This window comes from Mugil cephalus, chromosome 16, assembly GCF_022458985.1.
Source record: "Mugil cephalus isolate CIBA_MC_2020 chromosome 16, CIBA_Mcephalus_1.1, whole genome shotgun sequence".
NCBI classification, from domain to species: Eukaryota; Metazoa; Chordata; class Actinopteri; order Mugiliformes; family Mugilidae; genus Mugil; species Mugil cephalus.
The window spans coordinates 19,209,394-19,237,289 of NC_061785.1; the positions used below are offsets into that span (position 1 = coordinate 19,209,394).

General features: G+C 44.1%; 2 protein-coding genes across 5 annotated transcripts in view; one reads left to right on the top strand and one right to left on the bottom strand.

Annotated features, from left to right (window-relative positions):
* LOC125022942 (ankyrin repeat and fibronectin type-III domain-containing protein 1) overlaps positions 1 to 20,465 on the bottom strand; it is a 133,582-nt gene extending 113,117 nt beyond the window's left edge. The window contains exons 1-2 of the mRNA XM_047609946.1: positions 20,234 to 20,465; positions 15,534 to 15,634 (exon numbers count right to left, since the gene is read on the bottom strand). Of these exons, the coding sequence (XP_047465902.1) occupies positions 15,534 to 15,550 (17 nt within the window). The 5' untranslated portion in view covers positions 15,551 to 15,634; positions 20,234 to 20,465. The remainder of the gene's footprint in view (positions 1 to 15,533; positions 15,635 to 20,233) is intronic.
* Positions 20,466 to 21,795: 1,330 nt separating this feature from the next.
* The window catches only part of capn15 (calpain 15), a 38,531-nt gene continuing 32,430 nt past the window's right edge, over positions 21,796 to 27,896 (top strand). The window contains exon 1 of one of the 4 annotated variants that reach the window (XM_047609953.1): positions 21,796 to 23,477. Coding sequence is in view for 2 of the 4 variants with exons in the window: in XM_047609952.1 (XP_047465908.1) it covers positions 27,333 to 27,511 (179 nt within the window). In the remaining 2 variants the exon portion in view is untranslated. Of the gene's footprint in view, positions 23,478 to 24,660; positions 24,794 to 24,826; positions 27,512 to 27,896 lie in introns of those variants that run through there. The other 3 variants (XM_047609954.1, XM_047609952.1, XM_047609951.1) reach the window with 3 other exon arrangements.

Sequence of the window (27,896 nt, forward strand, 5' to 3'; positions counted from 1 at the left end):
CAGCCAGAGGGAAGCGCGGTTTTCATTTTCAGAACTAATCTAGAACACTGGTGGAATTCCGGTATCTGCGAAGCCGCATTAACACCGTCACAAGGAACGGATGCAAAATGGAAATGAAGTGATGAATCTGTGATGAGAGAAAATTCGGTGTTTCTAACTATACATTTGTGAGCATGGCCGCTGGGGCTGCAACTTGTTTTTTTGTTTTTTAATTACATTCATGATTATTTTGTTTCAATTAATTGCTTTGGCTGTTTTTAAAGTTTTATTCAACGCAAAGAAAAAAAAGATAATTACTTTTTTTTATGTTGAAAGCAAATACGTAAATGATTAAACGTCACAATATCAGTTAATTAATCTGCTGTCGGACTACTTGTTTCCCCTCTAACTGCTACAAACAGTTTCATAAGGCGCAGATTTAAATGTTGGCAGTTTGCTCCGGTTGCTGTGCAACTCTCCGCGTTAGGCACGCACAAGTGAAAACTGGAGATAACTCTGCTGAAATGAAAGTGGACAAAATGTAATAAAGTGCAGCTCCTCCTGCACTTTACAAAAGAGGAAAGAAGCAGCAAAATTTGACGTTATTTACCAGGAAAACAAATCCCCCGAGTCAATTTGCGCCTGACACTGATGGATAGACGGTTCCAAGTGAGCGAAGCCGAAACAACTGCAGCTAAAATGTAGATGGATGTTTGAACAAAACGTTCACGCAACCAAAGCTACACTCTCGTTGTGTTAATGGTCACTGGCCGCCGTCCATTCAGCTCAACTGCAGAACGCTGTGAATTATCGCATTATTAAAACAGACATAACCCTGGCAAAACAAAACCGTCCTTCTGTGAAGTTGCACGGCAGCATTCGAATCGATGCAAGTGAAGGAATTTGCCTCGGTAACAGCGGTGCCGATTGGTGGGCTAGTGCGTGGGTGTGTGCGTGTGTGTGTGTGTGTGTGTGTGTGTGTGTGCGTGCGCGTGGGTGTGTTTGCTAGCTGTGATCCCACGCCGCAATTAATGTTGTGTGAAAGGTGTGGGCTGCGTGTGTGTTTGCAGTTTCCTGTGCTAAAGAGTTCAGCTTATTGATCGGCCTCTCCCGTCTCCCTCTTTCTCCATCAAAATTCTTTGCTTCCCTTCCCCTCCGTCGTGATTTGCGCTGCCCATTGATCTGAGAAGCAGCGGGGTCTGTCTATATCGCCCAGCAGGCATTGTAATATTTTGAGTCCAAGTCTCTGGGCAGAGAGAGCTGACAGGCACGGAGGATTTAAAAAAAAAAATAATAATAATAAAATAAAATAAAAAAACTGAGATAAAACGTGAATTTATTAGTGTAATATTAATGACTGGTTAATGAAGCCTCTGGGGTTCTCATCATCATATTTCAATAAATCCTCTGTGGTAGGTGTAAAAGATTTGCATAAAATGAATCAATGTTATGCATGGACATCCTGAGCGGCTGCGCTTTAATTTAAGCGTTACTAAGATAAAATCCTACTGTAGCCGAGATTCACTCAAGTATATTTCTGAAGGTGTATCAACAGATACGTGTAGAGAATCACTTGGGTGTGTTTGCTTGATTTTTCTTCTTTGCAGTGGCCATAAGGAGAAATAGAACGCTTAGATTGAAGGTGCTTGGCTCTATCTGCAACAAAGTCATAATTTATGCATAATTCTGAGTAAAGACTAAGCAGAAACCCCAGATAAAAAGGAAGAGCCCAGAAGCAAGTTAATCAATGGTCAGTCCCCACAAACCCTGGGGTTAAAATGCCCAACTTTACATCTAAAGGAAACAGGTTTACAGTATGATACAAAAAAACAGCATAACAATGAGGGCCTCCACAGCTATTTTTGCTCATTTTAAGAACTGTATGGGTCAGGTGTGGGTGATTTCTTATGTAACTCTATCCATATAAATTATTACTAGGCTTAAATTATGCATAACTGAAGGTGTGGCTGCTTTGAGTGACAGGTTGCTAGCTGTTACCCAGAAGCCTCAGCTCCACTGTGGCTCCGCCTCTTCAACCGTTTTTGAATGAATTAGAAAGTCGGTGGAATGAAGCGATGCCCTGATGGCGACTGTCAGTGCTACACACAATGAGCTTCAAAACGTGAACGGAGGCACAGTCAGTGATGATAACACTGGCTGACCTCCCTCTACAAACTTGGGGGTTTGCACGATGCCATTCCCCTGCAGACGGGGATCGGGAACTCACTTGCCTGCCTCCTAAATTGCACTCAGATCATGCTCCGTTCCACACCATTGTAACTTATCACAGCCACAGTTATGTACACCGCAAATACCCTACACATGTTTTAATGCACCACACCTTAGGGCCGGGTTAGGGGGCGCTACGTTAGGGTAGACTGCAGGACAGTTGTGTGCTGCCTTCGCAGTCTGGGGGTGATCGCCGTCGCCCACTATGTGCACCGGTGCTGTGTCGTGCCCCGTGACTGTGGTGGTTCTCTGGGCTCGGTACCCATGTGCTCTCTGTGATGGTTCTGGGGGGCCGTGTCCCCTGACACAACTCTGGGCCCTGGTCATGGTCTCACATGCATGTGTGGAGTCACCTGCCAGCTCGTGTTGAGTTCAAATTGATGACTCCCGTCTAAGAAGGGCTGGGCTGCTCTTTCATCCCATCACTGTGTGCCCTATCTTTGACTAAGCTCCTCTATTGGGACACCTTTACCCTCCCGGACTCTCCCATCTCTCCAGAGATCTATAAAAATCCTGAGTGAGGTGACACGGAAAGCACAGGATCTCACACTCCACCAGTTACCAGCAGCACAAAGCATCCCATGCCTCCCTTCCCCTGTCCATGCTTCCACACCCTCTCTGTCCTTTGTCCTCCTGCTCTGTTCAGTGAGGTGTGGCACTGTCCTCTCTGCCACACAAGGTTACTCCCTCCACTCAATAAAGATCAAAAAGAGAAAGATAGAATAAGAGTTTTTAATAATTGTTGTGTAAAAAAAAATATACGGATCAAAAAGTTTTGATCACATCTGACATTTAGTAAAGACACAAACAAAGGGACTCCTCAATCCTTTGATTCAGGCCTGATGGTGCTCTCGGGCGTAGCTTTTGTCATGATTTGGAACTTGAGAATCATTTTTAAGGAGAGGATCCAGGAAATATATTATTAAAAATGTGTTTTATGAAGTGATATCGGATGTTTCAAATGAAAACTCCAGCATTTCCCAATAAAAACTTGGGAAATTGGGATGGGAAATGATGATGCATGTCTTTAATAGCTAAAGAGAGAAAAAGAAATGGGAGCAGCAGTTCAGCAGTTTGAGGGAGACATTGTCAAAGAGAGTGAATCTTGACAAAAAGAAATAAATTAAAGAAAATAAATAAAAAGGCCTACGACAGCAGTGGAGCAACCACCAAGCCTCTGAAGGGAATTTACCACCACAGCGAGGAAGAGCTGAGCTCAGACTATTGACAGCTTTCATCTGCATTTGGCTCTAAAATGGTTTTGGCTGATAAATAAATCATATCATGCTATTTTTAAGGGCTATTTTCATTCAAACACACACACCCACACACAAAAACATGCTCACTCAAGCAAAATCCATTTGGGAACACAATACTTGGCTCGCAGGAGCCTTTTCCACTGAGCTAAAATGGAGATGAGGTCATTTTTTATAAAAAAAAAAAAAAAAAGCTATTATTAATTTATTAAACTAGCTGTCAGAGAGTGTGAGACCCGTCATTTCATACATGTTTTATCATCTATAAACAATGATCGATTGATACCTTGTTTTTAATCATTTATTCATTGTATATTTGGCATCTGAGTGAAAAACCCCTTCCTCTACTAGTCAAACATCCCCATTACCATTACAGATCAACCGATATGGACTTTTTAGGGCTGATATTGATTTTTTTTTTTTTTTATCAGCTTTGGCCAATGGTTGAAACGTGTTGCTGATTTTTTGAGCTGATATTTGGAATCGATACTTCTCCCTCCATTGACATGATGGAAATAACACAATGATAATGATGATGTTACAAGTCTCAGTTTAACCAGAAACATAAACATGTATTGAACTCAAAGAATATGCATACAAAATAAACAGGTAAAAAAAAGGTAGAGCACAAGCATTTTCCAGCTTCCAGCTGCATGCACTCTGTTAGTGGGAGAGAGGCAATGTATGGGCTGCACAGGATGCAGTGTCTCCAGCAGCACAGGGCACCCAGTTCCAGTATCAGCCAATATTAAAAACACTATGACAGGTTCTCTGCAGGTTTCAACAAGGCAAATTTAATACTTTTTAAGACTTATTTACGACCATAATGAATAATACAATATAATGCATGTGTATTTCACGTCCATACTGGCAAAAAGGAGGCCTGGAATTTCTTGCAAATATATGAATTTATTCACAGTTTCAGACACAGACTTTCACATTGGAATACAACACGCTTAACCTAACTTAAAAACAAAAGAAGCCTCTCTGTATGGACCCAGCCCTCCTGAGTGCGTCCCAAGTGTTTGGTTGTCTGATGTGTGTATATGTATATGTTGCTTAGTGTCTGGTGGCGTTGGCTCAGTGTTGGTGATGTTTCTGTTTTTGATTATGTATTCATGTGGTTCAGTGTTGGTGATGTTTATATGTTGCTTGTGAGTGTGAAAATGAATTTCCCTTATGGGACAATAAAGGCATTTTATCTATCTATTATGACCTAACATTTGTTCAGAACCCAGTGTTAACTGATTAGCCGCTCCTCAGTCACATCAATGCTAAGAACCACAGTTGTACAACTAGTTACTGTATGGCAACAGCTTATAATGTTAAGGATAATATTCAGCTCACAGTCTGAGCAGTTAGCCTGTTAGCTCATTAGTAACTTACTTGTTAGTAAGTGTTGTATTAGTACAACTTGGCCAAAGAAAAGTGATGCTGTGGGGTTCCACCAACTTTTCTCCGCTGCTATGCTCCGCTCTAACACGCCGCGGTGCGCACACAGCATACTAGCTAGCCGGTTGTGCTCGATAAATTCTGACCGGGCTGCACAGGTATTTTAGTTCCGTTTTCTAGTTACGTTATAGCTACCTCAAAAATGTAAACATTTAAAAGCCAGACTATAGTTCATACATTTGTATATTATAATATACGTCAATACACTTTTAAGACCTTAAGACCGCACCTTTGTGCTCAGTACATTCTGTTTCAAGGCGCCTTGATACAGAACATACACTTAAAGTTGTAAATCAAAGATCTCATGCTCACGAGACATCATTGGGATTGTGAAATTAGTAACATCTTATGACACAATGACGGGCGACAATAAACATTCCCTTGAATGCATCATTCCACTCTATGGCAGAAACAGGCACGGAGAAAGTGGGAGCTTGTTCCTGTAATTACTGTGGCGACACGCAGCAGCCATCCCCACTGGCATCGGTCACACAGGACCATTCACAAAAACACCGGCTATTCACAATAAAATGAACGTCACTGTGAAGCACACCAGAGGAATCTCTGATATCCTCCTGGAATGATAAGCACCCTGTACAGACACAAATAAATGCATAGGGGATGAACCGTCATTATGAGTCATCAGTAAAGCGCCTCAGGATAATGTTCGCCTCTACACAAAGTGTGTGTGTGTGTGTGTTCCTGTGAAAAAGTCATCACCTCTTTTATCTGTGCTTCCTTTAGTCATTTCTTCCACGAGCTCTCAGCTTCTCTTTTATCGTCTTATATCCTCTGCCTGTTTGATTACACCTCTAACAATCAGGTGTCACCCCTTGTTTCGAAACTGCATTTACAGACGGCACAGAAAGGTTAAATCAGTGCAACACAGCAGCTTCATTTGACAGACGTTTCCAACACCACTCGCTGTGGCAGTGAGGCCAGCAGCCGGGTGGCTGGTTTAGGTGCTCGTAGTTATATTTATGCAGTTTGAGATGTGGTTTCAGACCACACACATGCAAAAAAAAAAATTTTCACGGCAGATATTTTAGCTTGTTATACCAGAGGACAGAGGCAAACATTTAGAATGTCCTACTTGTTTTCTTCTATGCATCTTAACACTGAAATCTATCAGACTAAACATTAGTTTATCCAGGTTTACAGCACTGGATCATCTACCTGCACACATCTGTCTTCACACATGCATTTCAGCCCACTTCAAGTTTATAGAGAATTTTTAAGAATTACAGACATGCATTGTGTTGTGAGGTCAAGGGGCGCTCAGAGGGGCACACAAACAGCTGGTTCCCACATAATTTATGTCCTTGCAAAAGGGAAACATTAGGGATGCTTTGATGGGAGTAATCACTCTTTCAGACCACTAACAGAACATTAGACACAATTTCTTAGTTTGTCTTTGAAGTCACAATGAAAACAATAGCCAAGAAACAACTGTCTACTCCAGAACCAAGCCACACATGGTATTGTGCAACTATTAAAGCTGTTTTACCACCCACAGTGGGAGTCGGGATCCAGGGAGTGAGATGACACATTATTGTTACCATGTTGTAAAGTTAGTTTACTTCAGGGCAATAGAGATGAAGTTCTGACATGCCCTCAACACCAGGCTTTTGCAAGTACTTCTGTGATTAATCATGACTTTGGGGGATATTTGGAGTTCAGGAAATCGGGAGAGAACCAAACCGAAAATGAAGCATCAATAGAGGGTGTGGGCTCCGACATTTATTGCTGTTCTGTGGTTCATGTACCAGAGTTCTGTGTGTGAACAACATGTTCATTTGACGGAGAAAACAAGATATCGTCAGTGTACACTAGCAGCTTGGACACACCTTCTCATTCAATTCAATGAGAAGGTGTGTTAAAACTTTTGACTGGTAGCGTATATGCTGAGGAGACGCACAGCTGCTGTCACATACCTTGAAAGAATTAGACATGGACAAATGCTACCCGGTCTCAGCTCGACTGATTTGTTCTGGAACAGACTGCTACTGCAGTGTTCACACCAGCCCAGACGATCTGACCTGGGGGGGGGACACTCCTGGTATAGGAACAAGGACTTGTGTGTGAAATCACCCTCAGACGGCTTAATATTATGTTATTGAATCAAGAATGTACAGAATGAAAAAAAGTCCTCAGCTGATTGCACTAAAACCTCCTTTGGACTTTTGATTTCTCATGTGACTAGTGGTTCAATCCCCAGAAAGTGCCACAAGACACTGAACCCTCAGTTGCTCCCAGTGTGTGAATGTGTGTGTGAATGTGTGTACCTGCACCAGAATTAACGCGCACATTACGTACGAGACTGAAAAATGTACTTATATCGGTCTGGTTGTTGTTTGAAACACCGGTCGGTGGCATGAACGACTCTTGTTTATTATACGATGTAATAGGTCAACCGGAAAGCGAGCCGTATTAACGTGGTATTAACCCGCTGAAAAGACACGTATCGCCACCTAGTGTAGAAGAGGAGAACAGTTATTCGATTTTCTTGCGCTGCATGTAAACTGGGACATGGACCTATAGTCGGAAAGTCGAATTTTGAGCATAGCTCGATTAAGTTCTGCATGTAAACGCACTGATTGTTAACAGCAGCAGACACTCAACATCACAAACAGTGCACACAGTGCACATACGGGTGGACTGAAGAATAGAATATAAAAATATCAAAACAAATATGTAAAACGCTAATGCAAATGGCTAGACGTGTTTGTGACTGTGAGGCTCTTTGATATGTGAAATATGACACCCTGGCCAGATCATATCACTTCACGATAAGGTCCTTTCACCCTATTTGCATTACTTATGTAAATATGCTCTATTATTATATGTCAATGTTTGTTGTTGTGTGGGAGGTAGAAAAACTTAGACTTGTGTGCCTTTTGAAATGTCTCATTGCAATATACTCTATATGCAACTTGTAATAATCGGCCAAAAACCTTTAAGTTCATATGCTGTTTGTTTTATGCACTTTAAACAATGTAGATAACAATGTACTATAACTACATACATCATGTAGTTAAACGAATGTCCCTCTCTGTCCCCATGTCAGTCTTTAAGCTTCCTCGCAGTAGAGCTTCTTGTGACTGCACTGGCACAGACAAATGAATGACAGTAAAGCAACTGTTCCCATTTCCTTTTGCATTGTTTACACTTTGGTTTCAACAAAAAGCTCAGAATAGTGTTCAGGGTGATCTTCCATGGAAATGCCCTCAGGGTGGAGATACAGATGGCGAGTTTTAGACCTGAGAGCTTCTAAAGAAGGTCTTTCTCTGAGGCTGGTCAACTGTTGAGCAATAAATCTTTGGTACTTGTGTGTGTTTTTAGCTTGTTGTCTTCTCAGCATTTTATGGTGCTTTATTCTGTATTTACAGAAGTCTACTTATACAATAACCTACCAGTGTGTTGTGTTACACTGCAATCTCACCAAAGCAAGTCCCTAAGAATGAATGGGCAATAAATTCAACTCAGCACTGGATTAAATTGTACATTTGAAAGCTTTCTAAGGACTAAACAAGGTCTACAAATTCTTTACAAATTCAGCATATTCCCACAAAGATACAAGTTAAGCAGGAACATGTGCACAACAGTGTAATGTCCTCTAAAACACTGGAGAGAAAACTGGAAATACTCTGCTTGGAGGAGTTAAAACGACGCAACTTTTCTTCAATCTTTTCCTGCTTCGCTTATAACGACACTCCAGACGTCAATGTCTGCGCAATGCCAGTCAGACAAACTGTAATTTTCAAGTCCTGAGAGCTGGTCTGAGTAAAAGATGAAGCCATGTAAGTACTGGCTGCTGACTTAGATCCTCTTTTTCTTTGACCTGTAAAAACTATGGATGAAACATCACTTCCAGGATGCTAGTTAAAACTGTTTCTTGATGTCAAAACCATATAATTAAAAGCTGTTTGCCAAAATGAGAAGGTAAGAGGGACTGTGAGGCGAAGTTGTGGAAACAGATGAAAAGAATGCATTTTGTTCCAACCTTTCCACCCCTCCTCTTGAAGGTTCCTGCTCTCAGTAGTGATTTCCCCACTTAATCCGCAGTGATTAGAGAGCACTAATCAATTCTTCCTGGGGGGATTCAGTGATGTGTGAAAGTGTAGCTTGCACACTCACACACAGTCTTTATAGCATCATGATGGTGTAGTAAGTGGAAAAGACTTTACAGGTTCAGGCCACTGTATCGGCAGGCACCCTGTTCCTCCGTCTGAACATCCACTGGATACTCTGAATGTGAAACTGGAACTACTTAAAAATGCACCACTTAAAAAAATGTGCTTTGGCCGTTGTTGCTTTGAAAGAATGTTGGAACTTGAAAGGGACGGGAGCACCTTTGTCTGTAAAAACCTATTCATCAAAAGTGTGGGAAGTCTGTCAAAAGAGACCTAATAGGATGGACGCTTTGTAAAAAGGAAACGGCCAACCACAGCAGCACAAGCGCCATGCTATCAACGCAACTGAGAACACTGTGAGAATTTCTCTCAAAATAATAAGACAGCAACTATCTGGACTATTAGTTTGTCTTATTCTTGAAAAAAAAATGCAAAAACTCTCTGGAGTAAATGCAATGGCTAGCAAGGCAACACTGCTGCCCAGTGCATTTGTTAATGCACAGAGACTTACTAGTATAATGACATTGTCATTTTAAAGTCAGGATAAAGGCTACAGCACTCCAATGAGACAGTCAGCAGTTTGCTGACATTGGACTGTCTGTGTCCCACACAAGTTAGGTTCCCACCTATGTAGGTATGAAGTAGGGCTGAACAATTAATTGAATTTGCAATTACATCGCAATATAACAAAGTGCGATTTTCATACCGCAAACAATGCAATTACACAGTGGTCACGTGACTGAGGAGCGACGTAGCTCTCAGCTTGTTCAAATAAGCGTCAGGCTGACTGAACAGTCTGAAACTGACACAACTGGCACAACATTAGGGGAACGTCAAGGTCTGGAATTATTTTAGTTTTTAAAAAGATGATGCTGCACAGTGTCAGGGCCATTGACTGTATACACTATGGACAAACCCATCGTGACACTACCCATTTGGATTCTGAACCTTGAAAATGAAGCCCGAAGTGGGCAGAGCCTGCAGTCACCGTGTTGGGTGTTGGAAATATAGACATGAGGGTGATGTTGGGATGAAGTTAAAGCAGCGTTGAGACCCGCCCACCCAACTATCCGCTACCCGTTAGCTCAGGCTACCGCCGTCACTCAAAGCACGAACACCCTTAATTATGCAGAATTTTAAAACTCAATAAAAAACAAACAAATGAGTTAGAAAAAAACTTAACTGCAAATTTTGCACTTCATGGGCTTCATCAATCAGACTTGGAGGTTGCTGCCTGATCAGGGCAGAGCATGAGAGGGCTCAGAAGGTAGACACAGCAGACACATGCATTGTGGGCTTTGCAGGCAATTGGAAAGTCCATTTACGTTGTGTGACACTGCGCTGTTGTCCTTTTAGCATGTTAGCGAATGTTAGTGATATAAAATGGTGCAATGAGTCTGACCCCAGGAGACAGGTCGGTAAAATGACGCAGAAAAATCTGCTTCTGTTGGTGTTATCGTGAGACTTTCTGCTCCGTGAAATTTACCGGCGCTCCCAAAGGAGCACATTTTGTGAATGCAGTACCATGAGTGTAATTCAACATCTTTTTTTTAAAAAAAATAATAATAATTGCATATTAAATCATAATCACAATATTGATTAATTCGATTATTTTCCAAAATTGTTTAGTCCTAGTAAGAATCCAGGAATCAACAAATGAGTTAACAAAGCTTCAGACCTAAAAGGAGAATTTGTATAAAATAATTTAGATCAATAAAGTCTTAAGAGTTTGGTCTGTTCTAAAATTCATCTGCTGAAAGTGGAAAGTTTTCACACGAAGAATCAAAAACCACAACCACACAAACATGATCTGGATATGGTGCGATGTCACATCCTCATTATTCTAATCTATTCCAACATATTGTGTGATATGCGCCCTTCATAATTCTCAAGTGACTCACACTCACACAGCAACTAAGTATGTTTACTGCTGTCTTTGTTTTTTTAACACATTCTCTATCATCACACACACACACACACACACACACACACAATCTGTTTTGATGGACGCCGACCGCTGCTTCTGTTTTTGATCACGTCCGACGTCCAGCTGACTGCCCTCTATGACTCATTATGCGGAAGTTCGTCTCGATTTGAGTGTCATTCGTCACTGTCGTCATTGTGCTTGAGAGTCATTAGGTTGCTGCTGCTGCATCTATTTGTGCGGTTTGTGTGGAAGTGGGACGTTCAGTGCGAGTGCCCTTCCAGCCCTTTTCACAACACAATCTTGTGCGAGCGAGCCGTGTTTTGTAACGAAGCCGCCGCTGGTCAAACACAAATAAACACAAGCTGAAACACGGCAGACAGCGGAAAAACACGCTGGCACTACGAGGGATCAAGGCTACGAGGGATCAAGGCTGCGTTAGTGCGTAAGCGTGTGCATATGGGAGTGTCTGAAGAGGGATTTGACAGCGCGCTGAGATCACGTCTATCTGAAGACACAGATATGAGACCTTCCAACTATGTTGTTCGCACAGCCTCGGAGAATCAGACGCTGTCAGTCACGCGGAGGAAAGCGGGAGCGCACAAACACACCAGTGAGTCCCTGTGAGGCGGTGATAATCTGTCTTCTCAACTCAAACGCATGCAGCAGACTTCCACTCAGCGTGAAAAAAAAACAAGCCAACTGATCTGACGTCAATGCCATTAGTCCTATCAAATCCTAAACCTGCAGCCTGACAGGAATGCATAAAATACCGCCTTCGACAGTAGTCGCTTTGTCAGTGACGTGTCTCTCAACCTGTGTGTTTTGCAGTGCGGGAGGAGGAGGGGTGCTTTGTGTAAAGTTTCTGAAGTGTGTAAATAACAAGGAGGCACCCGTGAATCATCTTTAAAGAAAAATCCACGTAAATTGCCGCAGTGTAAAGGCCACGAGTATCAGCGGCGGCTTGTTTGCGCACCTCAGCTCTTTCTCCGTCTGACAGCTCGGCCCCAAATGAACCAATTAGGGCCATTATAGCTCCACTCTAGCTGCGACAAGTAGTATTTACTTACCTCGTCAGATTGAGGATTTAAAAATAAACCTCTTGAGTCTGCTAATCTAGTTTCACGCTTCTTATCTGTTTACTTACACAAATAAAAAAAGCCACAAAAGCATGCCAACGCCGGGAAATGTTAGCGACGAGCATTGTCTGATCTGCATCCTGCAGACATGCACATTCTGCTGCCAGCTTAAACAGAGATGCAGATGCGAGCGAAGCCACGGAGGGAAATTAATGAGCTATTAAGAGATTCAAAACACTGCTGCAGTTTCATTCTTTGCCATCCAAAACAGAAGCCGCATTTGAATTAAAACTAAAACTAATTCATCCCATTTTCTAGACAATACTTGTGTCTGTGTTTTTTTTCCAAATAGAGTGGTGTGGTGTGTAAAGCGTGCAAAACAAACTATTAAGACTAAAAGTACAAGTGTGGCGAACGTGTTGCAAGGCCCGAAGCAAACACATGCAGGGAATGGGAGAATATGGGTCCAGGAGATTCTGATCTTAGCTCACAACTAAACAGCAGCAAACTTTACGAGTCTCGTTTTCCAGTGTCTTCCTATATCACAAGACTGGAGGAAGGAAATTACCAAAGCTTCAGCATTCCACATCCATACCAGGAGACATCTCATTTACACATTTGTAAAGCCTGGTTTGTAAAGATTTTGCAAACAATGGAATCAAATTATGAGCCATTGAGCGGAGGTGGTACGGTCCCATTTTTCACTCAACTGGAACCAGAAGCTCCTTATTTTATATTTAAAATATATAATATTTAAAAATGTATTTTTTTAACAAATGTTAAAAACCTTGTGTTGATTTTTGTTATCAATTCCCATAAGAAGACTCGGGATTTTAGTTTTTTTGGGCTTTATAACACAGCCCTACTTCAATCAAACAAAGGCTCCATCAGTCACATTAAATTCAGCACAGTTTAAGGTCCTGACAACATAATGATGATGACAGTCTGACAGGAACCAACTACCACAACAGCTTGAAAGCTTAATTATGTATTAAAGCAGAACGTCTAACCCACACAACAGTACGTCTGAGTGCAAATGCGACTGAACATGAATCTTTAGGAGAATTTTAGAGGCCCGCTGGGTGTACACGTCCAACCATCAGTACACTTCCCTCATAAACATCTAACCAATCTCAGAAGTTCTCTGCTTTTTTGCAGAACAAATATCCGAATCAGTGAATGGGCCTCTTGGGAATTCAAATCTCAGAAATGTTACGAGGCATTAAACTGAGAAAGTCATTATCGCCCACAAACACACATCTTTAAAATATGAAATAGTCATTTGAGTTACGGGATGAACTGGGGATATACATCAACATCCTCCCTTAAATTCTTACAGTAAGTGTGGAAAACGGTGCTGCTATAATAGTCGACATGAAACACCTAAAATCCTTCTTTCTATGAACTCAACTCTTTGTGCTAAATACTAATGGTTGTGTCTCCCTCTGTTGGCCAATTTATCACGGACCCGAAGAGCCCTCATCATTATGTACGGCCGCATGTTATCAAGGCCGAGTCAACACAACAGTAATTGGAATGTGTCAAACAATTACTGATTCAACGCTTGTTGGGCTTTATCTGAAAAAGACAAACTAGAACAATTGTGATGATTATTATAAAGAATGGTCTGTGTGTGTGTGTGGTAGTGTGAGTTCTAATTTGCAGTGTACCTAATGTAAGTGTGTCTAATGTGTGTGTGTGCACACCACAAGTACAGTGTGTGAGCGCGTGCATGGGGTTGCTCTGAGAGCCACTCTCCCTCTTGCGGTGACTCACCAGTGAGTCACAGGTCAGTCAGGAGAGCGGATAGTTGCGCAAACCAAGAACCCCTCTCCGTCACTCTACAGTTTGGCACGGTGCAGCGGCGGGTCACTGACGTCACCTGCTCATTAAGAGAAAGCCAGTCATGCCGGCATAAGAGCCCGAGGTGTCGCAAACGCGGGAGGGTGATTCAACGATCGCTGGTGTGTCACAGTCGACGCGAGACGTGAGGCGGGCTGCTGCTGATACGCTGCAAATGAATGGTTTCACCTGGCGGGCCGGGGTGCAGCGAGTAGGAGGGAACGCGTGCGGGCACGCATCCCTTTTCTAAGCGCAGTCGCAGGTATGAATTATACATGCCGCATCGACGCCGCCGAAAGATACGTATAATGAAATGCCAAGTACGTGATTCACAGTTCACACGCGCGCGCGGGCGCATTCTTCGACGCACAGTCACGTAGGTGCGCGTGAAGGGACCCGGGACTTACTGTACGAGCGCACAGGCCAGAAACACAATGACGAGCTCATTTCAGCTATCTGCAGAATGTGCTGAGGAGAAGGGGAGAGGACACGCAAGGGAGCCAAGACGATACGGCTCCCCCTTATCACACTCTGCCCAGCTACAGCAGCTCTGGCAAAGAGGGGAAGGGATTCATTTACAAAGGAAGCCAGCAGGCAGGGAAAGAAGCCAAGAAGGAGTAACAATGCACGATGAAATATGTGCAGATAGACAGATAGACAGATAGATAGATAGATAGATAGATAGATAGATAGATAGATAGATAGATAGATAGATAGATAGATGGAAGGATGGATGGACTGGAGGTGGATAGGTCCATCCCCAGACTGTCCTGTCCTGTTACTGTTCCCTTTATTACCAGACCTCTTTCATATTTTCTGCTGACTCACTGCTTTCCACAGGAGACCCAGGGGTGTAACTGTTTGTGCATTGTGCGCTACACAGTTTATATATAATTGTCTGTCTCAATGGGATTCAGGCGGCAACAGCTCCCAGGACTATTCACGATTATATATGAGAGTTTCGTTGAATTCGTTGCTGTCATTGTTTCCGCGGGCCCTGCGTGATTGTGCTTCCAGCCCTCACTTCTCCGAAACTCCATTCATCTGATCAAAGCAAAACCGCTTTGCATGCTGAATGATGCGGAGTGTTGTCGAACTAAAAATGGAAAATGACAAGGTTTCAAAATGTCCACACACGCTGGGCAGCAAACCCTCAGGCACCACGTCAACCTGTCCTAATATAACACCCGAAGGCTGAAGAAACACAAAGCGTGTGTTTGGTTGTCATCAAAAGGGGAGCTGTGGAGCAATAGTTAACACACTGTGTGGTGAAGGATGTTAGCAGGGGGGTTACAGCTGTTTACAGGGGGGGCTGTGGAGTAGTGGTTACGGACTGTTTGTGCAACCGTAGATTGACAGGTCGCCACCCATCTGTGTCCATGGCCGACCCATGGCCTATATAATCTGAATATTTGAGAGATTTCAAAAGACTCTGAAGCTGAAGTCATGTGCATTTCTTTACTATATATACCTAAAATGCTTATCTACTCCCAGCGCTACGCAGCTGACGTTTGGGCGACAACAGTTCCAGGAAGCTCCGAAATAGAAGCAGGATGTTCATTTAGTAAACACAATATGTTACATGTTAACAAACCCCCTAAACCCACAAACTGATGAATAAAGACATAATCTCTCTTACTCTATGAGTTGTTCCATTCCAGCACCCTGGGGCTCCAACGGCTCCCCGGGTTTGTGTTTGTAGTCCTCCTCTTACGCCGTGTCTCGCTTTTTCTTTTTTACCTGAGAACATATACACACATGTGTTATCCCGACAGTGTTTAGCACGCACAGACAACTACCAAATGAAGAAAGAAGTTATGAATAAGCACATGCTGGGTGACACAGTCTTTCACTCATTCATTACAAACCGGGGGCTTCATTGATGTTTGTGGAATCATCCAGACGTAGACTTTGTCGTCTCTCTGTCCTCTGGATCTAACGCATTCTCTGTCTCTTTAAGGGCCTCTGAAATCCTCTCAGATCTTGAGGTGTTGAGTTTCAAAGTAGTTCACACACTGTGATTTACGACGGAAACAAAGCTCGGCACAGAGTTTTCCGTGCGTGTCCCATACATCATCTCAAACATCTAAAGAATCTGATTTTTACATTTAGTGAGGCCTATGACACTGAGTGACAGTCATTTTTCATTCTTTCATTCATCATCCCCTATCAACGCACTTCGAGTGTGATGCATGGCAAAAGAATTAACTCATCTGCTTTGAAAAGCTAAAACCAGCAAAAGTTTGATTTCTTATCCTCTACATTGCTGTTATTTAATTAGAATAATTGAAATAATTCAATTCGGCTGATGAATGAACCAATTGCTGTGGGTCAAAAAAGACTGAGTTATTTCTTTTTTTATTCGTCACCCAAATGCACATCCATTCAATGCAATGCGAGCGCTTTCAACGCATTGTGTACACCAATAACACTGACCTATTTCTCGCTCCAGGAAGCGCGCCATGAATCTAATTAATATTACTGGCATTAATGCGAGGTAATTATGCAGAGCAGCAGCACCTGGATAATGGGTAGTAACACCTCTCTAGCCCCGAGCCTGCATGTTAATTAAGCACAACATCTGGCGAGAGGGAAAACACACTGTCGGGTTGATCCGACGGGACTCTCCCTTGATCCGAAGCGCTGAATATTTCAGAAGGTGAACTGCACTTACATTTAGGATGCGCGTGCCTCCCTGTGCCAAGATGCTGAAACCGATGAGCGGCCAAGCTCTGCTTCCACTGATCTGATTGAAATATCCTGGCTGAGCAGAGGCAGCGGATGTCGACGGTTGATGGGTGCGCTGCGAGCCGAGGTCAAGGAATGCAAACTAAGTGCTCCTATATTTACATGCTCCTACATTTAGATTATATCGCATTTACCAATTTCGCAGAGCGGGACGTCCATTTCGAAAATTACTACCTTTACCCCATGAAGTAAAAAGCTAATTTAACTTTGTTAAAAGCGAGGGCAGCATTTCTGGCCAAAACTGAATTTACCAACAGAGCTAAACTGGAACTATGATGCCCTGAAAGCTAACTCCTAAACATACAATACGCAAAAACAAATAAACTGAGACATCCACTGAGGATAAATGTCCTTGGACGGGGCTTAATCCTTCTCTGGGAAAGCAGTTTGTGTCCCAGAATGATAAAGTTTAAGCAACAGACTAACAACCAGACAAAAGGATTTCTACCAGCTGCTCGTCGCTAAAAAGATAACAATACATCAAACAGCGGGAACAAAAGGGAACTGCACAAAAGAGGAAAGTACGATTAACTTGCTGGTGGCTCATTGGGTATTCTCTGATTCTATTCAGATCTCCATTTATTCCATCAATCAGGAGGCAAAGTTTTCCAACTATGAACACCTGGCATTTGTGTTCATCTCAAGCCAAAAGGATTATCCAACCATCGTTCAAAACAGACAAGAAGCAACAATTCCACTCATTACTCATGTGTCATTTCGCTTTTTTATACATCTGAACTGTATGTACCTTCTGTTTCACCAAACCTTCGCGGCTTTCCTTCCACCCGGTCATGCATACTAATCCGCGCAGCAACCAGGAGCCGCAGCCAGCCGCTGCCTGCCTGTCCCATCAAACATGCATAAGAAACAGATGTAACTTTGATGTCGGCTTGTTCATGCTGCCCCACGCGCATGAGTGTGCGAGTGTGTGTGTGTGTGTGTGTGTGTGTGTTTATGTGTCTTTGGCGGTGCGCTCCCGGCCCCTGCGGGCGCAAGCCAGGCCAGGGAGCTCACCGACATGCCCCGACACACAAGGAGAGAGGGAGGGCTGCCACGGAGCCCAAGGAAGAAAAGGTCATACATTATCTTTAAATGCAGAATTCAGAATGACTGGAAGCTATTTATTAACTGTGATGTATATCTGCTGCTGCTGCTGCTGCTGTGCCTGCGCACTGACAGAAAAGAAACGTGTGCTCTCACTAACATTTAAACTGGATGTTTTCTGCTCTCTGCCTCACACCGCTTGTGATCTGTGACACATATACAGTATATACTGTTGTAATGCACTTTCAAAAATATTTTCCTCACCTTTTTTCTTCATCTACCTTGTGAAAGCGACACTGCGTATTTTTAACTATAGCACAAAAAGTGTGTTTGCCAGTTACATCGATTCCTGTGTGATATCACATTTGTCTTAATGGGAAAAGAAAGTTGAAATAAAAAAGCTGATAGCTGTTATTTAATATTAATAACTACGAAAGTGCTTTTAATTAGGCTTCTTATCTTTGGAATATGAATTTATGTATACGCTGGATGAAACTGAAATTTCCCAAACTGAACATGGGGCGATGTAGGAAAGAGAATTACAGCAGAGGAAATGAAATGACCAGCCAATAATGTAGTTAAGCCTCAGGAATCAGTTTGATCGACTAACCATAAGTCAATGAAGACAAAAATGTGTTGAGGGTTGAAGACACAAATGTACAGACATTAATCCTTTCAACGTGTTTGGGTTATGGATCGCTAGTCAAACAAATCAACAAATAAAGACGGAGAAAGTGGGCTTTATTTTTCTAATTTTTCTAACTTTTGAGAAACCAAACAATTATTCTACATACTTTAACGGTGAGAAATCTGCCACAGGCATATCATTTTATTCATAATATAGCGTGGTCTCCCTATGTTTTAGTCATCCAGTAAGAAACTCTTCATTTGTCCCACGGGAGTAGCATCAAAAAAAGAATCAACCTGAACAACATGCCAGTACACACAAGAGCCGTGGTGGAGGCCAGGCTTCAAATGACGTCCAGCAACGTCCACAAGGCCGCAGGCAGCAAGGCAAATGAGGCAAGGGCATGAATTCATCAGTTATCAGCCTGTATTTAAATTTCAACAGATAGATAGTAGGTTTGAATATATAGGCTCGCCCAAACATTAGGTACACTAGTGGAAACTAACGTAAACTAATTATTACATTCTCTAATTATTACTCTAATTATTACACTCTTACACTACATCCCCTTCATAACTGTTGTAATGTTCAGTTTGAGTTGAAGCTATGTAAAAAAGGATTCAACTGGATGATCATTTTGGAGAATGTAGCTTGTGTTATTTAATCCAGCCCATGACTAAATGGCTAAAACGACGTTGTCAGAATAATAGAAACGTGACTGTACAACACAATACAACTTGTACTCGTACAGTACAGCAAACCGCAGCTCTTAGTACAAGACTGTCATATCTGCATGTCCTCACTAGCGTACTTAATGAACTGGCAAGTGAGTGTCGAAAGAGCTGCGACACACAAAGTTATCTGCGGCCCGGGCCAAGTGAGCGACGGCGGCGGATGCTGATGCTCGAACATTTTGCTGGCTCCGCACTTAACCAAAAAGCATGGCACCGGTCCACGCTGCTTTCATCTTCTGGCACCTGGAGTTGTGAAAACTTCCTTTGCACAAGACCATAAACAAGCATAATCGTGACTCATCGGAGGTGAGGGCTTATCCTCTTCTGATTCCAGCCAGCGCGGGCGTGTCTACTGTACGCCTGGGGCCGCACACAAATAAAATCTGTCCTCACACGAGGCCGCGACCCTTCAAGTGACCCCTCCAAGTGCACGCAGACTCGGGTCGAACATTCAGTGACACGTATTTATTTTTGTTGTCCCTCGTGCAACCGTTTCCTCTGCTTTACACACACACACACACATCTTTTTCCTTTTCCCCTAAGACAATTGCTCACTCTCTATTGTGGAAGCTGGTCATTTCCACATGTGTGCTGGCCATAAAACAGCCAGCTAAAAGCATCCCTTTCCTGAGTAGCAGGGTCACAATTCGTCTCATATAAACACAGGACACACCTTAGTCCAACAGTTTTCACATATGTAACCCCCCCTTACCTCTCAAAGTGCTCTTCTTTTCCACTGACACGGGACACCAGTGAGTAAAAAATGTTGGCAGAACAGCTCTGACGTTTTCAGACACAAAACAAACATATATTTACGCAGCACTCTGTGGAGGGTTAGTTTAATGTGCTCTGTGGACTTTAAGGCTAGTTTTTGTTCGGAGGAGAAGTCCCAAAGCAAAGCCCAACACTGACGCTGGTGCCTTTTGTGTCTCTCAACGTGCCTCGCGCTGGGTTTCCCTAGCATTGTCATGACAACAGTGTGTACGCACCGACACTGGCCTTTGAAAACAATACACCCACGAAGAAAAAGTTCACCGGAGTGGGGCTAACCAGCAAGTTTCACTCGTCGCTTTAAAGTTAGCCCGGAAAACAGAGCGAAATAACACACAAAACGCACAAAAAGCTGCCTGCTAGCGAAGAACAAGTGCACTGGACAAAAAAATAAAAGTGTACAAAGATGCATACCTTCTTGACGAAGAGGTCCCTCAAACGTGTGCTCCCGGGTCCTTTTAGCTAACGTCAATTAGCCGCTCCGCCTTCTAGCTCTGTTCAAAAGTGTTAAGTTTGTTACCGGGTGTTTTTACGCGTATCCTGTGGGCACTGCGAGGCGAGCCGTACGGCGACATGTGAGAGACGCCGTCCAACTTTCTCCGCCCAGACTCATTCTCCAACTCCTCTGCCTGCTTCTATCAAAGGATGCTTTGCTCCGCCTCGCTCGCAGATAAATCACAGCGGCCCGAGGCGAGATCCTTTTCACTTAACCCGAGCGCTGTTTATCTGGTGAAATGTTATGTCGTGTCACATTGGAGTGCGCGCTCATTGTAGCCTTTACTATTAAAGTCAAACCCAAGCGCAGGCAGGCAGTCACTCGCGGTGATTGATTTCGGACATGACAATAATCCTAATGCGACTTTAATGGGTTTTAAAACTTGGTGCCGCTATTTTCTTCATTACCCAACTTGCTGATATGAGCCTAATCCTTTGAACTTCCCCGGTTCAAACAACCTGGGTGACACCGGCATTAACGGATGTAATCCAGACTCACTGAACGTTTCACATGCTACTCTTTATCCTGAGGAAATTTAAATGTCACTTCTGTTTTAAAGGGGCAGCAGATAAATAAGTCTGCTAAACAGAACAACACAATTAGATTCTTTGTACTCTGAATTATGTTCATACCTTAGTGAAAAGCTAGGCTCAAAAGCACGAATCGTTTAGGCTGGCTGGAGCAATCTATGCATGGACCCAAACAATGCTATTTTTATTTACTAACATGTATGTTTATTTATGTACATGTACTGTATGTGCGCATATTACTGGATTACTGGGGCATATTTTAATACAGAAGTTCATACTTTTGTATTATGTGCACCAAGCTGTGTACAAGCTGCAATAAGCTCACTTACTAGAGAAAACTTAGACTCTTAGAGTCATATTACAACATCTGATTTACAATATTGTGATGTCAACCAATAATTAACATTCAAGAATTTGATATTACCTAAAATACAATGAGACATAAAACAATGTGGCCTGCAACTAGGTTGCTATAAAATGTACTCTGTCTATAGTGTCTGTAATTAGACGTGCTATGAGCTTTACGACTCCATTGTCTGATAGATTTGAAAGCAGATAAACAGAAGTTTAGAGAGTAATCATAACAAGGAATGTCTATCATGTCCTGAGAGCAAATTTATGACTTCTAAACATTGCTTAAATTATAAACACCAAGGTAGTCTCTGTCGGTCATCTATTTATTATACTATTGACTAATTACTTATGCATCAACGTGCATTTGGATTGTGCAGCTTGCTGGGGTAGAAGTGATTTGTCTTATTTTATATCTGGCCAGGTGACTGAATTTACTGTATACGTTTTGTGTTTCATTTTGTGTCATTTGTTAAATTGAACTATATATTTTTAATTACACAATATTTTGAAAGCACATTATTTTCTTTTGGAATACAGAGGCACTGAGGTAAAAAGTGACATAAAATTGAAATACTCAGGTATAGAATTGTATTAAATTACTGTAAACACAAACACAGATTCTGAACACAACACAATGAGTGAATTAAATCTTAATACAGAAATCCACATTTGATAGTATAGATCAAACTGACTTCTGGCATTAAAAGATGTTATTTACATTAGAAAATTCTTGTAGGGGACTTTGTAGGGGAATGTTTTCTGTCAAACCACAAACTTTTAAACCAGAGAGCGGCTGACACAATAGATAATACATTAAAACATCCATACTGGAAGCTTTAAAGGTAACTGTCATTAATTTAGTTTGCTGACATTTGACATGCAATAGACTTAGAGTGGAGAAGGGAATTTACTTGGTCATAGTAGCATAGTTGTTACAAAAAGATGGGCTGTTATACAGCTGGATAGAGTAGAGAATAAAAGAAGTTCTGTAGCGTTCACTATGAGAGCAGAGCTGAACCAGTCTACTAGAGAATGAGCTCCTCTGACCCTCTAATGTTTGGTGGAGTGGATGGGATGGATTGTCCGTGATGGAAAGCAGTTTATCTAGTGTCCTCTTGTCCCTCACTGAGACAAACATCTCCAACTACCTACCAATCACATGTCCAGCCTTTTGGATCAATTTGTTGATCTTACTGATGTCTTTTATACTGGTACTACAGTACTCCCCCAACAAACCACAGCAAAGTACTGGGCACTTACAAGAACAAACTGATAGAAAGACTCTAGTAACTTGCTGCACACATTGAAAGACCTGACCTCAGGAAGTAGAGTCTACTCTGGCCCTTCTTGTCCACAGCATCACCGTTGTCTCTCCAGTCCAGCCTGTTGTTCAAGTAGACTCCCAGGTACTTGAAGCAGTCCACTACTTCCACCTCCAGACCATGGCCATCCATGGCGATGGGCTCCACTGGTGTCCTCTTCCTCCTGAAGTGAATGACCAGCTCCTTGGTCTTGTCCACGTTCAGGAGAAGATGTTATACTTCAGTTTAATATTGCAATCAGACTGAACCAGTCCACACACCCCGCTCATCCAACTTAGGTTCGTATTCAGTGCCACTAGATGTCACTAGAGTGCCACTCTCTGACACCGACTGTGGGTAGAATGGGAACCTAGTCTGAAATTGGAAACTTAAAATTTGAATAGGGAATTAACAACAGAATATTTTGCAGTTTAAGAATAGAAAAAAAGAGGTAGTATAATATTATTTTAGTGAGGCGTTCATTTAAGTTATTTATGTTTTTTCAGAGGTGACGACGATCACACCCGGATATCCTGGTTGAAGTTTTCAAAGTAAAGATGGGAAATGGAGTTTCCCATTCTCGCATTCTCGAACGCATTTTACGCGACTTTACGTGCGGTCGCGCGCGGTAGATATGGGGCAGATGGCCGCTCCGGCACGCAGATGACGTAGAATACGTGCGCTCTGTGTTTGCTCCTTGGAGATTCCCCTTCCTTCCTGGACTGTTTGAGGTAAAACCTACGCGGTGGCATCGCACGGCATCGTTATTAGCGGACGGAGTGACAACAAACCCCACATATACGCGTCGGACTCAAACGTGTCAGGTATGAGGCGGCAGCGGGGAGCGCGGAGCTAACGTTGGCCAAAGCGGTGACCAAAGTACAACCCGGGGGACAACTTACCGTTTCCATGGCTGTGAAAAGTTAACGCGGTCACGTCGGAAAAACCAGGACTAACTCCCCATCTCCCGACTAAAGGTAAGGACGGACAGTCTGTGAGTGGACTTCCCGAAGTACGAGGGTGTCGAGCAGCGCCCATTATGTCCTCGAAGTGTCTGAATGAGAGCGTCTTTGTTTACAAGGTTCCCGGCGTCCTCGTAGCAATGGGATTGTTCGGAGTTTTCCTGTAGCAAACGTCTTGTGTTAGTGACAGGGCTTACACTTCGTTCACAAATAGACTGGTTATGTGACAGCACTTCGTATGTATGTCACAGCGACTTCAAAGAAAGAGTTGGTTTTATCCGGGCTGTCTCTTAAATAGACCACAGATAGCAGCACAACAACAACAACAACATGAGGACTCTTCTTCAGCTTGTCCTCTTGGGGGAGATTTTGGGGTCACGACTCGAGGTTAAATGGGGAGTTGACCTGTGTCCAGATGCAGTGCAGAGACACTATTTCTCATGGACACCTGAGCGAGGTGGATCTCAATAATGGGACCTGAGGCCTCAGTTCCCAGCATTTCCAGCTGAAGGATCGGCTCCTCCGTCAGAACAGACGGGGCTACGGAAGGAGACGGATCTTCTCCAATCTGTGTGATTTGATTTAGAGTTAACATTTAGACATCATTCAAATCATGTGTGTTCATGCCTTGACATGTGAAGAGGAACGGAACGGAGGAGGGGGGGTTGGAAAGCGTGTCAGGCAGGACACGTTGGGTCGTGTAGAAATGACAACTTACAATGTACTGTGAAATCAGCTCACATCCTCCCTTTCTCTTCTCGCCCCCCAGTGTGTCCCCGGAGAACAGGAATGAAATCCAATCTCTCGCTTTCCCTCTCTCTCTAGCTGTCTCTCTCGCTCTGCCTTTCTTTCTGGCGGCACCGACTGTGTCAGCTGCTGTATCTCAGGGTGCTGACTCGTCAGGGGGACAGGTGGTTCTCGGGACAGGTGCGCCCTCAACAAAGGGCTGCAGTCCCCCGACTCTCTCTCTTTGCCATCAATCCTTGCCGGCCACTTTTTTGATAATCTGCATCGTTGTAAACTCTGCCATCAGAGCAAATCATACACGCTTAGGCCAAAATGAAACCACCCCGCGGTTCCTGCGCGACTTGGAAATTAGCTGGAACTGCGTCATGAATACAAGGAACTTGTTTGCGTGTAGCTTTTATGACTCAGCTCCAGCTGTTCCACTCTCGGACGGACTTAAGGCCACATCTGAACCCGCGTTACGTATAGCTCCGGGGTCTAGCAGACAGACCGGTTTCAGTCTTTCAACACATTCAACACATGACTTGTTCTTGGAACCATCCACCAAGATAACGCGGCGCTGTCTTCCTGCTTCTGTGGAAAGGGTAGGTAGCTGCCGGCGCACGGTTAAACCGCTGGCTTTAAAGGCCCCGGTGATTGTTGTTGTGTAATGCACTTATTCTGCTGGTGAATTCAGAGATGGAGGAAGAGATCAGGAATGAGGTCAGCGAAGTTATATGAAGTGGAAGAGACGAGGGAGAAAGTTTGAAGGCTCATCTCGGTAATGTGCAGGGACAGTTGGGCAATGATGAGCGTCGCAGTCACCGCCGTCTTCTGCTTAACCCTTCACTACCTCCTCTGGCAAAGACATATGAGGGCTTTGTTAGACTACCAACAGGAAGAGTAAAAAATAATGCTATTAGACAGTCGTGCTTTGCTTTCATTGCCTGAGATGTGCTTCCCTATAATGAATATGCCCCCGTCCCGCCCGGGCTGTTTCTGACCTCCATCATTAGCCACTACCTTGAGATTCTATTCACATTAATGAGTGAGACCTCTACAGCTCTGGCTCTATTGAGGTTTATTTAAATCTCTTGAACGCAGCCTTCCAGCTTTTCTCTGCTCTGCCAGGCCAGTGCGCCTGCGCTCTGCTGACACTCCAGTAATCCGCTGGAGGAGATTGCATCCCCGTCCACTGCGCTCGAGCTATCAGTGAGGGAGAATTGAAAGATGGGGGGAGAAAATATTTATATATATACGCGCATATGACGAGATCACACGCCGGGGCCGTGGCAGATTCCGAGATGGAGCGGCTTTGCAACACGGGCAAACTCACATCCGAGGCGGGAGGATGCCTCCTAATCTGAGACGACAGGGCTCCGCGTCTACGTCCCGAACGCCGGGGATGTGAGGCGAACGCAGGCAGGAATGGGCAAGACGGAAGACGGTGAAAGCTCCTCGGCTGTTTTCTCCGAATCTGAACCCAGCGGTGTCTCTGGCCTGTGCACCGCTGCGTGGGGGACGGATCACCTTCTCAAACGTGCGGCGCTTTTTGCTGCGCCGTTAATTGGCTGATTTGAAAGCCCGCATGCAAGGATCGGCGATTAGTTATCGTGCAACACGGAAAGCTAAACTACGGATTCTAGCCCATGCGATCCATGCCATCACCTCCGCCGATCGGGTAACACCAGACGCGCACGTTAACGCGAACCAGGAAGCGTCGCCGCGCCGAGACTCCCGCATCGGGGTTGTTGACAAACTAGTGATACTCGCCGCGACGCATGCAAATGTAGTTTCACCACGTTGACAGGGGTCGTTGCGGTGTTAACACGCCGGCGGAGACTTGCTGTGGCGAGCTGGCAGTTCCACGCGAAGCCGAGCTGGAGTTGATTAACTGGACTGGACTGGACTGTCCGGCCTCGGCGGTGGGATCAGACAGAAATTAAGCTCTCAGACGGCGGACACTGGGATCACCTCCCTTTCCTTGGCAGAGGCACCGCGGCTCGAAGCGGAACGTACCTCTCGGGAATTGACTTGGATGCTACTCAAAACTTGAAGCGTCAGAGGTTCGGACATTTTTCCCCCTTTGGCATCGGTTGGAGAAGCCGTCTAAAACGTGCTATACCTGTGTTTCTTCTGGTTAAATGTATGCGAGTTTTTCTTTTTTTGCGTGGAATCCTGCAAATGCCAAAAGTGATCTAATCTCTGAAACAGTCCCTATGGAGGGTTTAAGACGTGGAGTGTTCATCCAGTGGGACAAATGCAGCTGGGGTGTTTTACTTGTAAACCTCCACAGCAGCTGTTAGTCAGACTGGATGTCTGAAAGAGGAGACTTGGATATTAGCATACTTGCAGTTTTGCCAACACCCCTCCCATGAAATGCAGTGCATTGATTCACTCTTGTGCCCGTGTTGTAAATAACTCTGTGGATATATTCTGCGTGGCTCTTATTCCTCCGCAGCCCCGTGCCACTTTTGACCGCCGTCTACCACGGAGCATTATCTCGCCGTGATGTCCACGGTGGACTTTTCGGACGTTCACCAGAGGCGCCCCGTTCGGCCGCTGTGATGTCGGGACACGGTGAAGGCGCAGGCTTTTCCCTCTGTTGATCTCTTGAGCATCTGCAGGAGAAAGAGGAACCGGGCATGAGATTGCACAGGCCGGGGAGATGTGTCAGAAGGAAGGAGCGAGGAACTACACCTTGGAGGACCGTGTGCAGAGTTTGCCAGGCCTCAAGCCAATAAGAGAGAGAACTGCAACACTTTGCTTTGAGGAAATTGTAATTTCTCCTCTCTGAGACGTGCTGATATTTTGGAATTGACACTCCATGCCCCAAGTTACTGTTCAAATTGAAACTCCACCCCCCCACACACACACACTGCGGGATATACTCCCTCATCTGCATTCTTGAATACTCATTTTTTTCTGAGTATCCTTGCTTTTTACTTCATTTTTTCTCTGCTCAAGCCCCCTCAGGAGGATATTCTTCTATTTGAAGTAGAAGGACGCGCACAGTAAAGGTTTCAGAAAGCCCCATTTCTCTCAATCAGGGTGTCAACTTTTGAACTCTGGGGAAAAACTCAATAAACGGATCGGATCGCGATCGGAGAGCGTCCAGAGACTAACTTCCTATCTCCGTTTGTGATGGGGAGCTCAGCCTCGTCCCTCACCGCCGAGACCGAGTCGGACCATGGCTTTCGCAGCACCCCCTACCCTTCCTCACCCCCTGTGGGGTGGCTCAGGAACAGCCACAGCAGCCCGGTGTGGGGCACAACCTTCATCACGCGGCAGCAGCAGCACCCGCTGCCTCACAGAGAGCGCAGGTAAGGGCCGCGCAGCCTGCCAGGTGCGAACGCGTCTCTCAACTGAGCGCACTCTGGCGAAGACCAGCCTGGCTCGCGCCGGTTATTGGCAAAGTCGGGAGAGCGGTCGCGTTACACGGGTCCGCTTTGATTCAAAGCTGTTGTTTCTTAAGTGTGCGTTTTGGTGATCTCCTCTTTCACCGTCTTTTAGTCACGCTCGCTGTGGGGTCGGTAACCTCGCGGCTACGGATCAAATCCACCGTTTCATCAAAGCCGATCTAATCAAAGCCTGCGTTTTGATGTTTTTCTGTTATGTACCCAAAATCTGGTTAAGCCGGATTTGTAAAACAAAATCCCACCTCCTCCTAGCTCATCTGTACAGTATGTGCTAGATTTTTTATTTTTT